This window comes from Chinchilla lanigera, unplaced genomic scaffold (assembly GCF_000276665.1).
Source record: "Chinchilla lanigera isolate Chin_1 unplaced genomic scaffold, ChiLan1.0 scaffold00041, whole genome shotgun sequence".
Taxonomy (NCBI): domain Eukaryota; kingdom Metazoa; phylum Chordata; class Mammalia; order Rodentia; family Chinchillidae; genus Chinchilla; species Chinchilla lanigera.
In genome coordinates, this window is record NW_004955442.1 from 16,053,414 (window position 1) to 16,069,754 (window position 16,341).

Sequence of the window (16,341 nt, forward strand, 5' to 3'; positions counted from 1 at the left end):
TCTACCTCTTCCAGCTCGGCTGAGGCACACATGCGCCATGACCTCGGCTGTGGGACCAGGCACGTGAGGGAGGGAGACAGGGGCATGAACCAGGCCCTTCCTGCGGCCTTATCCTTGAGGACACGTGGTGCCCACCCATGGGCGTTGCCTGGGCCCCGACCTACCTGGGGCAGGGCTTGCACCACGGTGTCCAGCAGGGCCCGCATGCCCGTGGCCATCTTGAGCAGCTTCAGCACTAGGGCCAGGAGCTGAGTGTTAGCAGGCTTGGCTGACCCCTGATTGTCCAGGGATACATCCCTTCACTTCCTGCCTGGACTCTAGGACCTCCTCACACACTGACCCAGCCCCAGTTGCAGAGGTCTCAGACATAGGTAAGGATGAAGACCAGGCGTGAGGCAAAGTATTTGGGTCTATCTGCCATCTGTACTGCTGGGCCTGGGACTCAAGGCTACCACTGGGTTCAGCCAACAGCCTAGGGGAGTGGCAGCAAATCTATAGCATGCAAGCTGCAGTGGGCTACTGTTATCACTGAAAACTCTAAAAGGTGTGCCATCACTGGCCTAGGGGTCCCCAGGGTGACGGGGATAAGGGCCACTTACCGCGGGCGATGCGGAGCACACGCATGATACGGATGATGGTGGGGTTGATGGGCAGTGCAGCGTTCATCTCGATCTCCTCCAGTGCAATGCCCATGATAGACAGCAGGACAATGGCCAGGTCCAGCTGGTTCCACCTGGCCAGTGGAAGGCACACTTCAGTGTGGCTACTACCTCAGGCCCCACCCTAAAACCCACCGGGAAGGTGGGACAGGAGTCTCCTCCCTGGTTGCCAGAGGTCCACCCATACCTGTCCTTGAAGAACCTCCGGAACCCAAAGGCCACCAGTTTTAGCGCGGCCTCAAAGACAAAGACGATGGTGAACACGTAGTTGCAGTACTTGAGGGCCTCGTCCAGTGACTAAGGGCAGAGGGGAAGGCTGGTGGCAGGTCCTCAGCCAGGCTGCCCTTCCCTCATGCCTGCCACCTCCCTACAGGGCCTCCTGTAGTCACACGGCAGTGGCCTAGCTGGCAGGAGTCGCCCTGGGTGTTGGCAGCCAGGTCCCAGTCTCCAGGTAGGCACACAGGGCCCATGCTGCAGTAAAACTGGGGAAGGGTGCCTCCATGGTTCACAGCCCAGCAGCTGCCTGGCCACTGCAGCCCCTCCTGCCCTGCTGACTGGTGGGCCTTGTGAGGCCTGCCACTAAGAGCTTACTATCTGGAGCCGGTATAGGGCCTAGGAGGTGTCACCCTGTGACCCCGAGGGAACCTTCAAGAACAGGAGGAACCCAGGCTCCTGGTCTGTCTCCAGCCTAGGCAGGGGCCCCAGGAGACCCACTATCCCTAGCTGTGCACAAAGTGACATCTTTTAAGGCTAAGCATACTCCCAATGAAAAACTCTGTTCTTTTATGGCCTCAGCCTTCCTCTAGGGAAGGACACATACTAACTAAAGGATGGAGATGCAGATTTAGCAGACTGAAAAGGGCTGTGGCTACCCCCGGCCAGCTTTACTATGTTCCCAGCGATAAGACTTGCAGGCTGGGGAGGAAACTCCCACCAGCCCCTCGGAGTGGAGGTCACTGGAGTTCCCACCCATTTAAAAAGGATCAGTTGATGGAACTGTCCCTCCACACCCCCATGTGCCAGTGTGGGCTCAGTGGGGCCCCCATGCTGGCACAACTCTCCAGTGCCCCTCCCTGGCCGCCAGCACCTTGGGCTGGTTGTAGTGCTCCATGGACATGGTGATGACATTGAGGCCGATGATAAAGGTGATGAAGAGGTCCAGGTAGTGGCTGGTGCACAGTGTGTGGATGGAGCGACGTGTATGAGAGTAGTCGGCGTAGTAGGGTCGGCGCTGAGCCTCTGCAGGGAGAGGGTGGGTCAGTGCACTGGTGGCACCAGGATGTCTCCATCTCTTACCAGGAAGCCAAGGGTGGAGCTCCCATGAGGCTGAAGGAGGAGTTCTTTTAGAAAGCGACCCCACCCTAGCCAAGAGTAAATTCCCTGTGAGGCTATGGGCCAGAAAATGCCTGGTGCCTCAGGCAGGTCAACTTCCCAGACCATGGGTCTAGGTGGCCCCAGGAGGGAAACAGAAGCTTCTGTAGCCTCCCTATATCCCCCTGGTTCCCACCCAGACTCTACCTTCCTGGGGGTTGGGGTAGGCAGCAGGAGGGCTTGGTCCATGCTGTAACCCAGAGACATGAGACTGGGTATGGTGGCCCTCTTTCCTCACCCATCTGGGCCTTGAAGACCCCACTTGAACAGAGATAAAGGTATCAGCCACAACTTCCAGCCCATCCAAGGCTGATGTCACAACAGGACAGTGAGATAGGAGCCTTCCTGGGACACCCCTCACTGTGCACCCATCTAGTGCAGGTTTCTCTGCACTAGACACTGCCTGCAGTATCCACTAGGGAGGCCTGCAGAAGATGATGTGGGCTGCCCATCCCTAGGGCAAGAGACAGAACCAGGCACTCAGGGGCTGAAAACCTAGGACCAGGGAGAGCCAGTGCCAATGGGAAATGACCCACCACCCCGGACCCTCATGCTCCTCGGTCCAGCATGCATCACTAGAGCTTGGCTCAGCTTGGGCAGCCAAAGGAGCCAGCGGCCAGTGCAAAAGACAAAGCATCCAGAGCCAGCAGGAGGAAGGTGGCTCATCCCTGTCCCCGCCCTTGTCCCCTAAGCATGCACACATGCAGGCTGCAGAGTCACACAGGAGCGAGTCAGCAGTAAGGACACCAGCAGGCAGCCTCAGCCATTCCTCCCACCACCCCCACTGCCGCCCATCACCCTGGCACTGTGCCCACCCTGTGGTGGACCCCAGCACCACTAGTGGCACACCCTCCCCGTGCGGTGGCTGGCAGAAGCGGGCTGAGCGTGTGTGCGGGGCATGCGGGCAGCAGGTACCTGGGCTGGGGAAGGTGCCTGGAAAGACAAGGAGATGTCTGAGTGGCCACAGTGAGGGGCAGAGGAGACTCTCAGGCCTGTGCGGGAAGCCCCCTGCCCCTGAGCCACAGCCTGCTCTAGTTCCACAGGGACTTGGACAGACCGGAACTTAGCAGGCAGGAGGCAACTGAGATGCCCCGTCTACCTCTTAGGCCCCCACTGTCCCTCCTGCTAGCCCATTTGTGAGGCTGGCCCATGCAAGGCGCCTGTGCAGAGCCATTCAAGGAGGGACTGCAGGCCCGGCACGGTGCCACCACAGTGCGCACAGGTACCGACCCGCCTCTGCCACCCTGGGCGCCTTACTCCTGCGCTTCCTCTCCATCCTCCGCAGCCGCTTCTCCTCCCGTCTCCGAGCCTCCTCAGCCTCCTGGTGCTGCCGGCACTTGTGGAAGTTCTCTACCACAACACCCACGAACATGTTGAGCACAAAGAAGCTGACGATGAGCAGGAAGGAGATGAAGTACAGCAGCATCCAGGGGTTATGGTTCTGCACAGGCTGTAGCATATAAAGTGGTGGGTATCTGGCCACTGGCTGCCTACTCGCCTGCCTGGGACCTCCTCCAGGCCTGGCTCACAGAGGACCTCATCCTAGTGCTCAGGCTAGATACAGTCACTGCGGATGATCTCTGAGGTAACCCAGCTCAACCCCAGGGACACTGGGCCTTTATTCAAGGTCACCCATGGTGGTGCCCAGCCACGCACCTGTTGGTCAATGCCCACAGCATCCAGCCCATCATACATGATGTTCACCCAGCCATCCTTGGATGACAGCACGAATAGGGACATCAACGCCTGTGGGGTGGGCAGATGTCACTGGTAGGGCTGGGGTCACCACCTGTTCCAAAAGTCCCATTACCACCACCACCTGCTTGCCCACCATGGCTGCCCTACCCACCTGGCCCAGGTTATCAAAGTTATATTTGCGCCGCACCCAGCGGTAGTGGGCAGCCCGGCACTCGGCCTTGGTGGAGATATTCCTGGTGTCGGCGCCCTCACAGAAGTAGAACTTCCCCTTGAAGAGCTGGTGGTAGGGCAAAGCTGTCACCCAGAGCCCAGGCTGAGGCACCCTGCCCTGCCCTAGCCCTGGGCCCAACCAGGCCCGGCCAGTTTTCCCAGTCCAGCTGATCGTGCCCACCTGCACTCCCAGGATGCCAAAGATGATGAAGAAGGCACAGCAAATGAGGACGATGTTCCCAATGGGCCTGAGAGACGATATGAGAGTCTCCACCACCAGTTTGAGGCCTGGAGCCCGGCTGATGACCCTGGAGCCAACAGAGAGGATGTACTGTTGGACCCACTCAAGCAAAGACATGGCAAGTGCAATGACCTCAAGGTGGAACCAAATGGGTGGCAGAGAGAGACTGCACTGCAGGTCCTCTCTGACCCTACGGGGTTCCTCTCTGTTCCACCCACCTCAGAGGCCGCAGGGTCCGCAGCAGCCGCAGCACACGCAGAATGCCTAGAATCTTGGCACCACCAGCTGAGGCCATGGCCACTACGATGTCAACCAGGGACACCAGGACCAGCAGCCCATCTAGCACATTCCAGCTGCTCTGCAGGTATGCATGCTCTCCCCACAACAGGCCTAGGGCTACCACCTGCAGAGAAGGTGTCTATGTACATGGCTTGGCAGGAAGGATCTAGGGTCAGGATAGCCAGGGGCCATGCGGGCAAGATGGGGACCTCAAAAGAGAGGGTGACCGGGACACCTTGGTACCTTCACCATCATCTCGGCCACGAAGATGGCTGTGAAGATGTAGTTGGAAACGCTGAGGAAGGCTCGTTCCTGCAAGAAGAGGCTGATGGGAAGGCTGCACCCGTACAACTTGCTCCCCACCTGGCCAGCTGCCTGAGAAACTCACAGTGCTGCTGGGGTCGATGTCCGGCCTCTCTAGGGCTATGGTGATGCAGTTGAGGAAGATGAAGAGGAGGACCACATGGTCAAACATCTTGTGTGCGATGACTTTCTGGCAGAAGGCGCGCAGCCTGGGGAGGTGACTGAGTCAGCACACCTGGGTGGAGTCCCAGGACAGCTCTGGCTGAGCTGCTGCCTCAGGGGCCCTGTGGCTACCCATGGGAGGCAGGGTGCAGCTGGGCCAATGGGGGCGGGCAATGCCTCACCTGTTCTGCGGGGAGAAGAGGTATAGGGCCCAGGACTCTCGATTGCGGCACCACTGGGGCGTGTAAGGCTCCAGCACCTTGCGTAGGCGGAAGCAGCAGCTCTGGGGGTAAGAGAGGTCCTCAGGGTCTGCATCTCCTTCTCAGGGCAGTGCACCCACATCCTCACCCGCTCCAGCTCATGAGCCTTGTCCTCCCTGCCCAGGTGATGTGCAACCATGCTGGACGTCCACAAGGCTGTGGGGATGCTCCTGGGGGCCTCTCCTACCAAGTACCTCCTGGCTAGTGGTTGACCACCAGGGTAGGGGACATGGGCCCAGAACAGCTGATGTTGGGTGCTATCCTTGGCCAGTCCACTCTTGCTCCTTCAAGTCCCATGAATGACATCCAAGCCCCTGCCTAGGCATGCTTTGGAGAATTGCCCCAAGGCAGGAGGAGTCAGGGTGGTCAGTCTGACCAGGCCCACGGTGCCCATGCACTTACGTCCTCCACATCATCCTCAAGGTCAGCTGTCTCTTCCCTGTGGCTGTCAATGCGCAGGAAGAACTCGCTGGGCAGGGCCACTGTCTGCCCAGGGCAGTCATGGAGCTTGGCAGGCAGGAGGGTGGCCAGCCGTGGGGGCCGCAGGTCCAGAGTGCTGCGGTGGTCCAAGGATTCAGCACGCCGCAGTGGGCGGGTCACCATGCCCAGCCTGCTGTCCTCAGCCTCGTCATCTGTGCTGCCCTTGCCCTCACCGGACAGCAGCGACTCACGTTCCCCACACTGGCTGCGGCGCTTGAGGCTGGGTGCACGGCCCAGGCTGTTCCAGCTTGAGCGTCGGCTGCTCCAGGCGCTGTTGGGGCCCCAGTGGGTACAGGGTGAGCTGCGCAGGCTGGCCTGGAGGGTGAGGGTGTGTGAACAGGCCAGTCATAGGTCTAGGGCTCCCCAGACAGCCATGTCCAGGCTACAGAGCCCTTTCCCATAGACCCCTGTCAGCAGCCATGCCTGGTGTTTACAGAGTACTGGCTGTGCATAGCCATCACCTAGCAAGTATCCTACAGGACACAATGTCTAGGTTGCATCTTCAAGTGACACCTGACAATGCTGGGCACTTGCTCAGTGGGTGACACGGGTGCATCTAGCAAGGGCCAATTGCTGCCGTTTCCTATCACTTATCTCTGGACATGCAGAGAAAAAATTTGTCTCAAGGCGTAAAGTCAGACCCCACCAGGGCTCTTTCCTGAGGGTCTCTGTTTAGACCCTCTGTTGTGACTATCCTGGACTCCTGGGTCCAGAAGAAGCCAAATTTTGCTTTCCACTAGCCTGTCTCTTTCCACCTCTGGGGGACCCTGGCACTGACTGTGATAGAATGTGCTCAGTGACTGGGCCCCAAGGGCTCCCTGTGTACTTTGCATGGCCATGGCTACCTCCCCTCACCCTCTCCCTGTTGTATATCTGGCCCCTGCTGTCCCTCAGCTTGCCTAGTTGGCCAACCTCTACCTCTCTCTCCCTAAGCTCTTCTTGGGAATCTCAGCAGCCAGATCCAGCAGCATCCATGGGGCAAGTGTCCTTCGAATTTATTTTCAACAGACTTGAGCTGCTCTGCTTATGGGTAGGATCCATGAGTCCTCCACTCCACTGTCATTTTGTCTCACAGGTCCTGTTTGGCACAGGTTTTTGCTGGCCTTTTTCTGTTTTACCCTCTGATGTGCTCTGTGCCGGGCCAACTATTATCTTGTCTCACATTTGGCTACTATGAGTGATGGCCCGAGCCCATCTACAGAGCACAGCGCCTTTCCGGTTATGCATAGGGCAAGTGGGACCCTCACTTGCTTCAGGGGAAGAAGGTACTTAAGGCTGGGCAGGAGACAATCCCTACCAGTGACCTCTGGTCTCCCAACTGGGGGTCCACGGAGCCACTGCTGCTGCGCCGTGAGTCCAGGAGGCCGTGGGCTGCATCCAGGTGTGGTGAGCTCCGGGGAGTGGGCATGGGTGTGGCAGCTGTGTGCATGATGAGCGGAGGGGGTAGGCTGCCCCGGCTTTCCAGATGCCCATTGGGGGTCACTGCCAGTGAGTACATCTTCATCTCTGCTAGCAGAAGTCACATGAACCTCTGGGGTCCCAGGAATGGAAACTTGTCCCTCAGGTGTCACCCAGCCAGCCCTACCCACTTTACACACACACACACACACACACACACACACACACACACACACACACCTGTGGCTTGCAGGTCTCTCAACTTGTCAAAATCCTCCTCAAAGCGCGTAGATGTCTTGTCTTCATCTGTGTCTGACCTGTTCGCATCACCCTGCACCCACAAAGCGCAAGGTGAATGTGAGGCCCTGTGGCGTGATTATGTGTGCCTGGCACAGGATGGCAGTTACCACCAGGGCCAGCATGGTGTGCAGAGGGTCTAGCCACCTGCCCAGGCTCCCGCCCTTCCCTGTGCTCCTCACCTCTGCCTGGAAGCCCTCCACCAGGATGGCCACCAGCAGGTTGAAGAGGACATAGTTCCCGAAGGTCATCAGGGCCACGAAGTAGAGGGCAGCCCAGGAGGAGGTAGAGGCCATGCCGTTGTACAGGACCACATTCCAGTCCTCCTGTGTTAGGATCTGGGGGGCGTCCTCGCACTGAGGGGGCTCAGGGCCAAAGGACACCCGCAACCTCCCTGGGGACAAGGTTCACTGTTCCCACTGTCCCCACTGCTCAGGGCTCTAGCCCTGCGGTACCTGGAACACGGTGACAATGGCCCACAGCAGGGAGTCGAAATTTTTCCTATCAGGTACGGTGTCCCCTGTGTCTGTCTTCAGGCTGAACTTGCAGCCAAAAAGGTGCATACCTAGGATACTAGGGCAAGGCAGGCAGTTGAGCTAGAGGGGCCCCGTGGGTAGTGCCCGGGGTCCCTCCTACCCCAGGGCTGAGTTGTCTACTCTGCAAGTAAGAAGACTAAGGCTGGAGGCAGGGTGGCCATTCTGGCTCTGGGAGGTGGCCCGGACCTGGATATCATCTTGAGTCCTTTGAGGCAGAGACCGCCCCTACCATGCCTGGACTGCCCAGCTCACAAAAGCCTGGCCCATTCTCAGAGCTCACCTCATCTCTCTGGGGGCCCCAGGAGAGCACAGTCAGCCTGGGCCCCATTTCCCAGTCTCAGCACACAGAAGGAGCTCACTGACTATGCCTGAGCTGGGGAGCGGTGACAGTTTCTGTGGACACTGCACTCAGGGCCAGTGGGGCGGTCTTCCTCCCCAGGGCTCTTGTCAGACATATCACTTTGCTGCTTACATAACCCCATGTCTACCTATGGCTGACACTCACCTGAAGATGAAGATGAACAGCATGAGCAGCATGCAGAAAGTGGCCACATTGTCCATGGTCTTCATGAGCACCACGAGCTGCCGCCTCAGTGCAGGCAGGAACCGCACCAGCTTCAGCACCCTCAGCAGCCGGAAGGTACGCAGCACTGACAGCCCACCATCTGCCTGCCCCACGATCTCCCAGACACTGCAGGTCAGTGTCAGGGCAAGGGTCAGGGCAGCCTGACCCCTGACCCCACCCTCCTCCTCCCAGATGCAGGATTATCAGCCTGGGAGCCACAGTAGCCTCTGCTAAAGTCTGTAGTAGGGAGCAGGTTCAGCTGTATCAAGATGCCCGAGGGGGTGTAGCAACATCTCAACAGCAGTTTTACGGGCCATTGGTGGTTTCCCAATCCCCCTGGACCCTCAGAAAACCCTAGCTCTGGTCAGATCAAAGAAGCTTCTTCACTGAGGGCCTCTCGGGTCCCGACTTCCATAGCCTTATCTCATTTGCTTGTGCTCAACCCTCTCCCTGCCAGGTGCCAGGCTTCCCCTTGTAAGGATGTTCCTTTGGGGAAAAGGACTCTCTTGAATTCTTCCATCTGTTCTGAGTTGCTTTTGTACAGCGCATACCCCCAGGACCCAGCATGACTCAACTTCCAAAGGACTGGGCCCTGAACAGTTGGGTCTTGAGGCTGGAAGACTGCTGACCACCCCTCTGCTCCTGCACAGAGTGCCATTCTAGATACAGAATGACTAGGGTGCAGGTGACATATGCCTACCCTACTGTGCCCATGGGAGGGATGAGGCCACCAGGACCCCTCCTGCTCCCTATGCACACCATCACTAATGCTCCCTTGTGGGGATGGGTATTTGCCCTCTGTGGTTTCTGCTGGGAGTGGAGCATCTCAGGCTGTCTGGCTAGCCAGGGATGGGACCCACCTGATGACCACAATGATACCATCGAAGATGTTGTAGGGGTTCCGGATGTAGCCCAGTGGGCCGCAAGCCAGCAGCTTCAGCAGCATTTCCAGGGCAAACATGCTGGTGAACACGATGTTGCTGATCTCTAGTGCATTGGTCAGCTCATCAGGCTGCAGGTGGGAAAGGAGTGGTCAGGGGGCCCTGCCCAGGGGGCTCCCACATCTTCTGGACTCTGACCTGTAGTAGGTCTGGCTTCATCAAGGGCCTAAGAGACAGAAGGGCTACACAACATCTCAGGAACCTGGGGAAGAAACCAGGGTCCTAGGATTCACTACCACCCTAGGTCCCCCAGACCCTGCCTCCTTCCTGATTCCTACTGTAATGACTGGGCACAGTGTCTGCTGGAGGCCTCCAGAAATACCCCCTTCCCACCAGCCCCACAGGCACAGGGCTTGAGGCCCAGGGCGAGGTACTCCACCAGAAGCTGTGAGGGTGCAACAGGGTCTCAAAGCAGAGGAAGAACCTTTGACCAGCTATTGGACCTAGCTGCTTCTGGTACTGGCAAGGGCTGAAGAGGGCCTGGTGCGCAGGGCCTGCAGTCCTCAACAGGCCCCACCTGCTCGTGGTACTCGACGCCCATGCTCAGCGTGTTAACGAGGATGGCCACCATGATGCCACGGTTGAAGTACTTGCTGTCCACAATGCGGCGCAGCTTGCCACTGAAGGAGGCCCAGAGCTGGCCCAGTCCACCTGGCTCACAAGAGGCTGCCTGACCCTGTGGTCTCCGCACACTGCCCTGGTTAGGCACATCCACTGCTGAGGGCAGCTGCATGGAGTCCCGGCAGTCATCACGCCGCACATCCTGTGTGAATTCATAGACCCCGTGGACATCCGAGTCCCCACTCTCTGAGCCACTGAACTCAAACTCGGGGTCCTCCAAGGCGTTGGCACAGTACGGGCAGCTCTTCAATGCACAGGTGAGTGTGCCCGCAGGGGGGCTTGGCAGGGAGCAGGGCACATTCAGGCCTGACAAGTGACTGGGGGCCCGGCCCAGGCCTGCAGGAGGGCACAAATGGGTCAGGCTTGCAGTGATACTACACCCAGAATTCCCAGAAACCCATTCCCACACAGGTGAGGGTGCCTTGTCCCAAGGAAGGACCCATTCACATCCTAAACCCAGCCCTTCTAAGTGGGACCTCATGCACAAATAGGGCTTTCACAAAGGCCATCAGTTAGGATGATGTCACCCTAGAGCAGGGAGAGCCTCAAGCAAACAGGTATCCTCCAGGGTGAGGAGAAAGACAGGGAGAGACAATGCTGGCCATCAGGAGCTGGGGGAAGAAGAAGGGTCCCTCTCTGAGCCTGCAGAAGGAATGGTCCCTGCAACACCCTGGCGTGGGACTTCCTGCCTCCAAAACGAAGAGTCAATTCCTGTTGCTCTAGGCCACTCAGTCTGGGGTACTCTGTACAGCAGCCAGAGGATTTGGGGACAGATACATCCACCAGTACATACCTAGGTATATGTACGTACCAGTGCATTATCTCACACAACTGGGAACACACTTGTATATCTATATTCTGGCACATACATACGCACACCTGTGTACTGTCACGCTCAGGCACACATGTGCCCACCTGTATGCTATTTCATATGCCTGGGTGCACACATGTGCACTTGTAGTCACACACCCAGACACACATGTGCACCCAGGCACTCTCATACTTGGGCACATGTGTGTGCATCTGCCTATCTCACACACCAGGGCAAACGTGTACACCCATGGATTCACACTTCTAAGCACAGTGTGCACTTCTGCATTGTCATATACTTACATTGCAGCCATGCACTGTCCCACACACAACCAGACACGCATATGTGCATTTTTACCTAAGTACTCTCACACACATGCCTGGCCACACATATACATTCCTGTGCACTGCCACACACCCAAGCATATATATGCACATCCTTACACTGTCTCACATGCAGTGGACATACACACATCCACCCTACAGTGGCACTCCTATCACACTGGCGTATTACCACTAAAGGGACAGAGACACCTGTGGTGGGGCTGCACCATCCATGAAAACATAACAGTACAGGCTCTTGGTAGGCACCTGCTTGAAACAAGTTAGCCTGACACAGCCACACTGCTATCATCCCCAGAGAACCTGCTGACACTCTGGAGTCTGAGCGTGCTTCACACCAATACCCATGCTGTATTGTGGGCTCTGAGACCACCCCCATAAGCAGTGCATGCTGGAGGAACGTGTGTCCAGAGTATCCTGGCATTCGTATAACGTCTAGTACTGAGGCAGGTAGACCTAGCACATCCCCACCACAGTGGACACACATCCCTGTCCACCATCTTGCACAAGACACAACAGAGCCTCCAAGTTGGCACAGAACTGGACTACCTGGGGATGCTGGAGTCTCCCCTCTATCGCCTGTCCCAGGAGGGCTGATTCTGGGACCCCACTGCATTGGGGTGGCAGCCCTCTCCCCTGAGGGAACTCTGTGACCCTGACTTCTTCTCCCATACCACCCTAGCCTCAGCTTCCACACTTAGAAAAAAGCCAGCTCCTGCGGCCACTAAGGACTCTAAATCCTCAGGATAGGACAAGAACATGGGCACATAGTTCCGCTCTGGCCAGGCAGAGGCCGTGGGAAATGGGCCAGGCACCTTGATAGGCTGTCTGCAGCAGACCAAGAATGCCATCTGCCTGCTCACGTTCTGCTGCACTGGGCTGTCACCTGCCTAGTTCACTACTGGGGGTGGAGGGGTGGAGGTGGGGTCTGCCTTTTCTTCTGATGGTCACAGAGTTGGGGCAGGGGTGGCACTCAGAGCCTTGTCTTGCCCTGGCTTCCCTCTTTATCCTTTGAGGGTGGTGCCAGAGTTCTCACCGTGTTCCCCAACTGCATGCTGGATCTTCTCATAGGGGTCAGGGCTGCCCAGGCTCAGGGGGCTGTGCCCTGCGGCCCCCGGGTTTCCAGCATTCCGTTTTCCCTTGGACCTGGGGCTGGTGCTGCCTTTGCTGGTGCTGCTTTTGCCCATGCCCGAGGGCAAGATGGTAGGGTAGTTCATGGTTCCCAGTCCCGAGGCTAGCTTGAGGCTGGCTGTGGTTGCAGCATGGGCCACCCGTGCCCTCTCCTGGGGCCCTTCCACGTGGCAGTCTGCATGATAGATACTGTGCACAGACTCGGAGTTGGGCGGCCCCTGCCCTGGGGAGGGTGGGCAGGAAGGTATACCAGCCCGGATCAGCCTGGTGTCACTGGGGTCAGGGTTGGGTCTGCGAGGGCCACCATGGCTGAAGTGGTAGTGGTGGTGGTGGTGGTGGTGGTGATGGTAGACCAGGTGGTGCACAGAAGCTGCGCGCCTGCCTGCCTGTCGTTGCCGCTGCCTGGGACCCTGGCCATGCAGGGTGGCACTGGGGTCTGCCTTCTTATGCCAGCGGCTCTGCCAGCGGGCATAGAGGCGCAGGCTACGGCGCTTGACCTTGCGGAAGACATGGCCCATGTACTTGAGCAGCTCCTCGTAGCAACTGCCTGGCTCCGAGAAGCTGGCCAGTGTGCTGTCATTGGACAGGTAGCGGGCACGCTGCTCCCGCATCAGCTGGTTCTCCCGCTGCTTGGTCTCCGAGAACTGAGTGGCAATCACCACCAGGCACAGGTTGATCATGAAGAAGGACCCCACCTGTGGCAGAGTGGGCATGACCACCAGCCTGGCTCCATGCTGAGCTCTCAGCTGTATTCTATGGGGCTGGGATCCAGCCATGATACCATGGTGGGAATGGCCCCCAAGGGACACAGAGCAGATACTTCATAACTGCCTGTGGGACAGGGATCAACCTAGTACCTCCCTCAAGGTTACCATGTAACCTGCCCACCTCTTCAGGTCCATCCTGATATGATACCCCACTGTCCTCTCCCCAGGCCCGAGGGCTGATGTCCTCAGCTGGGGCTGCCATCGACTCCCCTCCATGCACCCCTCCTGTTTGCTGTTGACAACACACATGGTATCCATCTGCCTCTCCCTCCTGGGTCCCCACAGGTGGCTCCCATGCACCCAGGGGCCTGTAAAGCTCTGCTGCTTGATAAACTAACCTGGCCTGGCCTGGGCACCGCAGAGCCATAGGGAGGACCACAAAGGCCACACTGGAGTTTGAAAATGGGCTTTTTCCCTTCCCAGCTTCTCTCCACCCTGCAGCTTCCACCTTCCCTCTCCCATCTACTGGAGGCTGGACAGAAGGCCCTGACCACCCTGGCCTCCAGCCCACCTGCCTGGGCATCCCTGAGTCCCTGTAGCCTCTGCCTGGGCGTGCACAGGGACCCTCATGCAGAGTCTCATCCTCCCCATTACACACTGTATCCCTGGAGCTGAATGCCTGCCCACCTAGCCCAAACTCACGATGATGAGCAGGATGAAGTAGATGAAGTTATAAAACGAGTGGGCGTCCATGACATAGTACATGATGTCTACCCAGCCCTCCAGTGTGATCACCTGCAGAGGAAAGCAATGACTCCAGGACAGAGGCAGATACTATGCTCTCTCTGATGACGGCTCTCTCAAGGGACCCCATTCCATGTTCTCAGTGCCCCACTGTGACAGAGGCCCTGTGGCTTGGTGCCTACCTGGAAGATGGCGATCCAAGCATAGCCGATGTTGTCGAAGCTGATAGCGCCATTGTGGGGGTTGGAGTCCCCTGACCGGCAGACATTGTAGTACTGGTTCCAGTTGATGCAGCCATTGCGGCCAGCACCTGCAGCCTCAGCTGGTGGCTGCCCATATGCCTCCCAGCCTAACGTACACTGCATACGCAGCTCACGGCGACTAGGGATATGTGAGCACTTCTGCATGCCATTGTCACGGCGTGAGGAGCAGATGAAGGGGTTTTCCTCGCCCTCCTCTGGCTGGTAGTATGGCCTCAGGAAGGTCAGGTTGTTGTTCCTGGAATGCCAAGGCTGAGGCTCGGGTGAGGCCACCTACACCCCTCCTTTTCTGCCCAGCTTTGCCTGCCCAGGGCCTACAAGCCTGATTCTGCAGTCACACTGGCCTTTGGAAAGTGACTGCCCTAGTAGAACACCATGTTGTTTCTTACCTGGGCCCTAGCCACCAGGGACAAGCAGATGAAACAGGATGATGAGGGTAATGAGCCCATGGGAGATAACCACAAAGCAGACCCATCCAGCCCCTTAAACCCCAGGAGCCCTGGACCTGCCCGGATGTCCTCTTGTTCCTGCCCTCCTCCCTGACAGCCCCATTCTTTTTTGTTGTTGTTGTTTTTTTGTTTTTTTCTCTGGTACCTGGAACCGAACTCACGGCCTTGCGCTTGCCAGGCAGGCGCTTTTGCCACTGAGCTAAATCCCCAGTCCCTGACAGCCCCATTCTTGAGCCAGCACAGCCTGGTGAGTGGGCCAGGGATCTCCACAGCTTCAGGTCCACTGGTGCCTCCTCCTGGCTCCCTTTTCCAATCCCCACCAATCCACCTCCCCTCCACAAGCTCCCCCCAAAGCCCTGAGACTCTTGGACCCACAGAATAGATGCCACCTCAGTGGGCAGCCAGCTACAAGTGTAAGTGTTTGACTGGGTGCTGGGCACTGGCAGCACTGGGTCATCTGTAGGGCCCGGTAGAGGCAGGTACCTAACAGCACTACAGTCACTATCTAGGGTAACCCCGACAGGCCACCGGCCCCAGGCCACATGAGTCCAGGATAAAAGGGATAAGAGCCACACCCTGTAGCAGGAAGTAGGAATGCAATGTGCACCCCAGGTTGCTCAGCCTGAAAGCTATGAGGGAGCAAGGGCAGACAGGAAGTAGGTATCATGGTCCCATTATTGCTTAGAAATAGGAGGAAGCAGTTGGACAAGTCCCAAATTCCCCTCTAAGTAGACTTCCAGAACCATAGATTCCTAGTGTTAAAGCAGGAGCAACACATGGACCTCCACCCCCGGCTCCACCAGCACCTGTCCTGAAGTATCTGGCTTTGCACCCATATCTCCATCCTCCTGTGCTCCTGGGGACCATCCTGCTGCTGCACACAGGCTCTAGGTATTTCCCACTACTATAGCTTTGTCCTGAGCAGGACCGAATACCTCAACACAGAAGCGCCACAAAGCCCTCCTGGTCATGCCCCTGGGCACATCCCAGACCTCTCAGGGGTCCAGGAGAAGATAGATGAGTAGGGGACCCAGTATAGTGCATGCTGTGGGGTCAGCCCCTGATGCTGGAGTCCATAAAAAACAAACAGGCGGAGAGGAGAGATACACAGAAATAGGGAAGGAGATCCAGGCAGGAAAAGTGAACCCAGAACCCAATTCCCACTATGGACTACAGTCATCTGGCAGAAAGGCTCTGATGGTATGGTCCGCAGGGTGGGAGAAGCCTCACACAGTGGGCATGGCCTGAAGAACCCTGGTAGATGGTGTCCTAGGGAAGAGACTGAAAGCATGGCTTGCACAAAGGGGTAGGGCCTGCACACCTGACAAAAGTGCTATCCAGGAAGCAGCGGTTCCTCAGCAGGCCGGCCCAGAGCTGCACACCCACAATGCCGAAGATGAAGAAGACAAAGAAGCAGAGCAGAAGGACGTTCCCAAGCATGGGCAGCGTGTCCAGGAGCAGGGTAACCAGGATCCGCATGCCTGCGGAGGGAGGGGAGGCAGTCAGCATGCTGACATGGGTCAGGCGAATCTTCTGGTTAGCTGCACAATGCCCCCAACCTCACGTTGTGCATGCCCAAGTGATGCTCCTGGGTCAAAGCTGCAACTAACTGGGCATAGGCCATAGCCCTAGTGAGTGAAGGCAGGGCAGCCCCTGTTCCTTCTAGAGGGGTCAGAGGTAGAAAGGGAGGGGCAGGGCTGAGCACACAGCATCCCTGGGTTTTGTGTGACTAGCAGGGAGACCACTGGCTCCCAATTCCGTATGAGGCCCTAAGGGGAGCAGCAGCCTCAAGGACCCCAGCAAGCAGGGCTCTGAGGCAGGAATGAGGCTTTCTCGGTCCCAGTGGGAACTGTGCTGAGCAGAACCACAGTTCCATT

The 16,341-nt window shown here is 57.7% G+C and overlaps 1 protein-coding gene across 7 annotated transcripts in view; it reads right to left on the reverse strand.

Annotated features, from left to right (window-relative positions):
* Positions 1 to 16,341, reverse strand: part of Cacna1h (calcium channel, voltage-dependent, T type, alpha 1H subunit) — a 60,898-nt gene that overhangs the window by 5,449 nt on the left and 39,108 nt on the right. For 2 of the 7 annotated variants that reach the window (XR_001235422.1, XM_013517978.1), the window contains exons 6-29: positions 15,786 to 15,945; positions 13,938 to 14,253; positions 13,714 to 13,806; positions 12,210 to 12,999; positions 9,918 to 10,357; positions 9,320 to 9,471; positions 8,400 to 8,585; positions 7,814 to 7,931; positions 7,541 to 7,696; positions 7,302 to 7,392; positions 6,961 to 7,172; positions 5,586 to 5,978; positions 5,106 to 5,206; positions 4,847 to 4,970; positions 4,702 to 4,770; positions 4,398 to 4,582; positions 4,120 to 4,246; positions 3,880 to 4,005; positions 3,687 to 3,776; positions 3,261 to 3,480; positions 1,747 to 1,898; positions 847 to 956; positions 600 to 733; positions 165 to 235 (exon numbers count right to left, since the gene is read on the reverse strand). Coding sequence is in view for 6 of the 7 variants with exons in the window: in XM_013517978.1 (XP_013373432.1) it covers positions 165 to 235; positions 600 to 733; positions 847 to 956; positions 1,747 to 1,898; positions 3,261 to 3,480; positions 3,687 to 3,776; positions 3,880 to 4,005; positions 4,120 to 4,246; positions 4,398 to 4,582; positions 4,702 to 4,770; positions 4,847 to 4,970; positions 5,106 to 5,206; positions 5,586 to 5,978; positions 6,961 to 7,172; positions 7,302 to 7,392; positions 7,541 to 7,696; positions 7,814 to 7,931; positions 8,400 to 8,585; positions 9,320 to 9,471; positions 9,918 to 10,357; positions 12,210 to 12,999; positions 13,714 to 13,806; positions 13,938 to 14,253; positions 15,786 to 15,945 (4,616 nt within the window). In the remaining variant the exon portion in view is untranslated. Of the gene's footprint in view, positions 1 to 164; positions 236 to 599; positions 734 to 846; positions 957 to 1,746; positions 1,899 to 2,945; positions 2,964 to 3,260; positions 3,481 to 3,686; positions 3,777 to 3,879; positions 4,006 to 4,119; positions 4,247 to 4,397; positions 4,583 to 4,701; positions 4,771 to 4,846; positions 4,971 to 5,105; positions 5,207 to 5,585; positions 5,979 to 6,960; positions 7,173 to 7,301; positions 7,393 to 7,540; positions 7,697 to 7,813; positions 7,932 to 8,399; positions 8,586 to 9,319; positions 9,472 to 9,917; positions 10,358 to 12,209; positions 13,000 to 13,713; positions 13,807 to 13,937; positions 14,254 to 15,785; positions 15,946 to 16,341 lie in introns of all 7 variants that reach the window. The other 5 variants (XM_013517981.1, XM_013517980.1, XM_013517983.1 and 2 more) reach the window with 5 other exon arrangements.